Source organism: Capra hircus, chromosome 22 (assembly GCF_001704415.2).
Source record: "Capra hircus breed San Clemente chromosome 22, ASM170441v1, whole genome shotgun sequence".
Classification (NCBI taxonomy): Eukaryota; Metazoa; Chordata; class Mammalia; order Artiodactyla; family Bovidae; genus Capra; species Capra hircus.
In genome coordinates this window covers 17,791,061-17,797,060 of record NC_030829.1, presented here as the reverse complement: position 1 = coordinate 17,797,060, position 6,000 = coordinate 17,791,061, and the positions used below count along the sequence as shown (strand labels likewise).

The 6,000-nt window shown below is 49.8% G+C and overlaps 1 protein-coding gene across 1 annotated transcript in view; it reads left to right on the top strand.

Moving 5' to 3' along the window:
* Positions 293-6,000, top strand: part of LMCD1 (LIM and cysteine rich domains 1) — a 56,741-nt gene continuing 51,033 nt past the window's right edge. Inside the window, exon 1 of the mRNA XM_005695648.2 lies at positions 293-461. Within this exon, the coding sequence (XP_005695705.1) occupies positions 420-461 (42 nt within the window). The 5' untranslated portion in view covers positions 293-419. The remainder of the gene's footprint in view (positions 462-6,000) is intronic.

Below are 6,000 nucleotides of genomic sequence, written 5' to 3'. Positions count from 1 at the left end.
GGGGCCCCGGCGGCCCGCCCCACCCTCGACCCGTTGTCCTTTAAAGGAGAAGGGCGTGGGGACGGATTTCTGCCCCTCAGGGACAGATGTGCGCCACCCGGACAGGCGGGGCCGCGGCCTCACTGACGTCAGGAAAGCGCTCAATCGGCCGCAGCCTCCCGGCCGGGCCCGAACACCCGAAGGGTGGGGGGGGACCCGAGAGCTGGGATTGGCTGGCCAAGTGCGAGCGCCCGCGCCGATTGGCTGGCGAGGTTTTAGAGGGAGTCCCGCTCTCCAATTAAAGGGCCCCGCCGCAACCGGCTGCGCACAGAGCTCCCCCTGGGCCAGCGATCTTAGCCATTCAAGCACAGCTGTCCCCACTGCACGCCCTCGCGCCTAAGCCTGAGCAGCCAGGCGCTGTCTGTCCACCCCAGAAGAGGATGGCAAAGGTGGCCAAGGACCTCAACCCGAGAGTTCAGAAGGTGAGCTGAGATCTGTCTGTACTTAGGCAGACTCCTTTTCCCATTTCCCTCTCCTGTTTGAAGAGGCTTTCCTAGATATATGGAGAAGAAAATTCACTAAATTCCAAGACTTTATAGAAAATAGAATCGTTGGGAATACAGGTTTGAGCCAACAGGCACATACCCCAAATGCTACTCTTTAAAGCCTTTGTGTAAAGTATTTGCAAAGGATCTTGGTTCTTTGATGATGCTAATTAAAATTTAAATAAGGTAAAAAACTTTTTTCTTAAATGTTAACTCTGTGCTTTTGGAGGAGTGGGGAAGGAACCCTACCCTCCTCCTCCAGTGATTGAGGTGAAGGTGGGAAGGGATAATATTTACTCACAAGGAAGCTACCCCCTTTGCTCTCATCCCAGCCTTTTCTGTTTTTCACACACACATACAAAGAAAACAGTTTCTTTAGCTGGTGGTGTTGGCAGTGGCGACAGTTCCAGCACACGGGAACTAATTTCTGTCCCCAGGGTCTTCACTTTTCCCTTTCAAGAAGGGCTGGCTGGGAGCCCAGAAGGTCATGGGTGAATGACTGCCTGAGGGGCCTGCAGCTGTGACTTTAGCTCCAATCCCCGATGGTTACTTACCTGTAGACAGTGGGGGGCGGGGGCAGGGTGGGGGGAGGTTGTCACAGGCTAGGGCTAAGAGGACCTGTGAACTGGAAGGAAGCCCAGAGACAGCCTAGACCAGTGAAGAAACTGAGTCTCAGGGTCACAGAGAGTTGGTTCTGGGAGGCTGTGGAGCCTATGGGAAAGCCTTAGGCATGGAAACCCCAGCTGTGCCACTTTCTAGCTGCACCACAATGACCAACCACGTCCATCACCTTTCTGAGCCTCCGTTCCCTTGTCTCCCATAGAGGGATGTTAGGCCCCGCCTCCCTCACAGCAGCAATAATAGCTACGGTACCCCTTAGTGTTCTCTCCCAAAGTAGTAATGTTTAAACTTAAACTCTGATTTCAGGGAAAATCAGAGTTTGGGTCTTTCAAGGCAAAGTCCCCTGTAAACATTTGCTATTACCTGGGCAAGGCGGGATAGAATGAGAGGGGGAAGGAAAAAGAAAAACTATGTCAGAATCAAAATGCAAGTCAGCCACTTAGAGGTGCAGGATTTATGCATCTGATTTACGACTGTACCACTGCAAGGCTGACCTGCCCCAGACTCCCACACAGAGTCCATCGGACCTCTGAATGTGTACACCAGGGCAGACTTCATCCAGAGAGCATCCCTCTGGAATGTTCCTGCCCTCCCCCACCCCACCCCCGCTTCACAGTTGCCAGACTGTTCGCAGAATCCAGTCATCTCTCCTTCTCTGGAATTCTCACATGTTAGACCTTAGTAAGCTACCTGTCCTGTTAATTTCTACCTACTAGTGAGTCAGGCACTCACTGCTCTTACTTTTCTACCCATCTTTCTAAATTCCCTGAGGGACAAACCTTTCTAGCTCATCTCTGTTCCGTCGCAGGCTGCCATGCACAGCATGACTCAATAAACTATGAGTGAACCAGCTAAGACCATAGTGTTCGCAGACAGTACAGTTTGTGTGTTACTGTTTTCTAACTTGTGGCAGCTCCAACATATTTGTGTGTCTGAACTGCCTCCCCAGATTCAGCCAAAGGAAAAGAGTTCAGAGCGAAAGGGGCAGTGTCTCATTGTCCAGTGGCACATCAGATGATTCAGGATTGTTTTATTACAAGCTGATGGACAGTTAATGTGTGAAGGGAGACAGGAGACACGGAACCTCTCTTCTCAGCACAGCCCAGGTCCCAGCTAGGAGGAAGCCTTGTTTTTATTTTCCTTTGCATGGGAGAGTGTGATTATCCGGATTAGAGGTGGAACACAGTCTCCTACTTGTCACCCTCTAGTGCCAACTTCCTTGCCCTGCAAAGGGTTTATTTTCCATTTAGATCCAATTACAGGCTTAGTGAAAGAATGTGGTGGATATAGATGAAAGGGAGGATATTTTTTACCCCTTGGGACTGTGACAATCAGGAGGAGGGTCACCGTATGGGTGATGAACCCAGGTCCTCCACTCAGAAAGCCGAGGGAAGGGAAGGGAATGGGGGGAAATCTCTCCTTGCTGAGGTGTGTATCGGCGGTTAAATGCTGGGTTGTATCAACAGCATGTTGCAGAGATTTTATGGCATATTTACTTTTTAAATCTGCAACAGTGGTGGGTTTGCTAACATTTGGCTTCAGGAGGCATAATCACACTTAGGCATTTTGAGGCAATTTCAGAGATTCTTAGAGCTGCAAGAGACCGATTTACAAAATGAGAAATGGTTTCAAATGGCCTCCACAAGGACTCCGCTGCCCTGCACCCAAAGGGAGGGGGGCCACAGGGAATCCCAAGAGCTGGAAAGTCAGAAAACAGTCTTTGAGAGAGAGAACATTAAAATCTCCAAGTTGGGGCAGCCTTTGAGATCATCTCCCCAATTCCAGGCAGACAGGGGTACTGGCCATGGGTCCCATCCTTAGTTCATGGCAGGGTATAGAAACAGTCCCTTCCCTCCTCCCATCTGCACTGAGCCAAATGCTCCCATTGGCTACTCTTGAGCCCTGGTTTGTTTTTCAACTGGGAAAAAAGTTTCCTAGCATGGAGTTCTTGTTCCCTGAGAATCAGGAACTAGCCAACATTCCCTGGTAACAAAAAGCCTGGAAGATCAAATGCCATTTCTCTTGGTGGAATCAACCACCACAGTGGGTGTGTTCTTCTCTGGTTTATTAAGTCATCAATATTCTTGTAACCAGACTGGGGTTTAAATCCCAGCTCCACCACCTACTAGCTGTGTGCTCCTGTGTAAGCTGATTAACTTCTGAGTCTGTGCCCTCATCTGAAAACTGAGGAGACACTAAAAGAATCTCCCTCCCAGTTCAGTTCAGTTCAGTTCAGTCGCTCAATTGTGTCCGACTCTTTGCGACCCCATGAATCGCAGCACGCCAGGCCTCCCTGTCCATCACCAACTCCTGGAGTTCACTCAGACTCATGTCCATCGAGTCAGTGATGCCATCCAGCCATCTCATCCTCTGTTGTCCCCTTTCCCTCTTGCCCCCAATCCCTCCCAGCATCAGAGTCTTTTCCAATGAGTCAACTCTTCACGTGAGGTGGCCAAAGTACTTAGCTTTCCTTCCGAGGGGCCCGTAGTCATTAAACGAGTTGCTGTGTACAAAGGGCTCAGCACCTGAGGGCAAGTAGACTTGGCCATTGTTATGGTCCGTGGCGGTGGGTGTATATTTCAGTGAGCGCATGATTGCTGAAAGGAGTCTTTGGTGAATGAGGACACACTTCTTCAGATGACTGGCCCATCTGAAGAGCAACTAATTTTCATTCAGCTGAACAAAAGCCAGCGGCATTGATAACCTAGAACAATGACCGATGACCTTGTCTTCGTTCTAGCCTAACACACACAATCTGCTTACACAACAGAGATCATCAGTCAGTGAGCATTTCACTGTGGAGTCCTGGAATAGTTAGGCCTGGAAGGAGACATGGAGCTCTTCTCACTTGATAGATATAGAAACTGAGACCCAGAGCAGTCAAGTCCTTTCTCTGAGACTGCTAAGAAGGTGGGCCGGGGCCTGGTAGGCTCTGCAAGAATACAGGCTCTTGGCTGCCAAAGAAGCATTTGCAGGAATTTAGAAAGGACTAGAACAAAGAGATCTGAGAGCATGTTCACTGCTGCCTGTGTGCCAGTGGACCGGCTCCAGAGGGTTCTATTTCTCACCCCTCAGCACAATGTCCAAGGAGCATGAAAGGATGGCTCGTCCAAGTGCATTACCAGGGTCAGCTGGGCGTCTCCCTCCACCCTTCTCCACATCACGTCCCTCTTGGCTTTCCTGTCCTCCAGCTTCGCCCTCCCCCCTGTACTCAGCCCTTCCTGCTTTCACCTCCAGTTCCTGCCGTGTGCAAAGCTGCTGGCACGCTGCCTGGGTGAGCCGATCCAATGTCAACACGGCTCCTCGAGAATTGTCCTTGGCTCCCTCCATCTTAGAAATATATTAAGCTGTCATTTAAAGACTTTAATAGCCAAATCATTGGAGACATGCCCATAGGTGTATAAGCAACTTGGCCCAAAGAGATCCATATTAAAAAAGAAAGAAAGAAATTATCCAAGTCCTGAAAGCTCTCCCCAGACAGATGGCTGAAGCCGTTACTTGTACACTGAAGATGCTTGTCATGCCGTACAGACGTATTCAAATATGTCGGGTTAGGGTTGACAATTGATTTGCACCGATACATCTGCCCCCTGAGGTGGTGGAGGGCAGGGAAAGCTATCTCGCAGATCAGCTCTAGGCTTTACTCTAGCCATCTCTGCTCCAAGACCTTCTCCTGGCCCAGAGCTGACCAACAGTTCTACAAGCAGGACATGGAGTGGCTTTGGCATTCCCCTCTGAAGATCCCACAGTTTGATCTCTCCATGTTAACTGGCCAGAGGTGACAAGGGAGAAAAAGAATGAGCTGGATTCAGCAAAGGCTGGGGACCAGGAGGAGGGGCAGATGTGCAGACTCACATGGGCATCTTCCTTTCCCTCCCCTGCCCTCGCTACTTCCGGGGAGGGTTAGATCAGGAGCAGAGAAGTCAGGGAATAGTACCTCTTATAACCCACCCTCTAGGGTCAGCTGGGCTCCAACAGAGAGATGCCATTTGACTTTGCAAGGGAGAATCTTTCTTTTCTACTTGCACATTCAAAATAGTGTGTTTATAATAAAGTGGAAATCAGTCCTGAAAGCACAGACCTTGGCAGTTCTTATCTCCCCCATGTTCATCCAACACCACTGAAATATGTATGATAAGCAGAGTTTTCTGGCAAGGGGTCAAGCTGTCACAGTAACTGCAAGCGTTTACTGGTGACTTTGGACAGGTCGCTTTTCCTCAGAAGGGGCTGACTTTGAATGACGGCTGGAAGCTTCGTTCCTCCTGCCATCCACTGACCTTTTCTGGACCCCAGACTGTCTCCTAAATAACAAATGATTATGGGAAAACAGGACACAAATACCATTCCCTTGAGAGCGGAACTGGGGAAGAGCTTTTTGATACCTCCACAAGGAAGAGACAGCTGCTGCTCTCTAAGTGCCTTCATTTGGAAATAGCCCCCTCTTCCCTTTCATTTGCTGATTAGGAAGATTTAGCTGGCAGCTGCTGCTGTGATCTCACCAGGTGCAGGGCCACCAACCACTTCTACAGGAGACCTTCAAAGTTGTACCATTTCCTTCATTTCCCATGCAACTTTCAGTCCTGAACCCATTCTTGGAGCTCTGTTGTTCAGTCCCTAAGTCATGTCCAATTCCTTGTGACCCCATGAACTGCAGCACACCAGGCTTCCCTGTCCTTCACTATCTCCCTGAGTTTGCTCAAACTCATGTCCACTGAGTCAGTGATGCCATCCAACCATCTCATCCTCTGTTGTCCCCTTCTCCTCTTGCCCTCAGTTTTTCCCAGCATTAGTGTCTTCCAGTGAGTCAGCTCTTTGCATCAGGTGGCCAAAGTATTGGAGCTTCAGCATCAGTCCT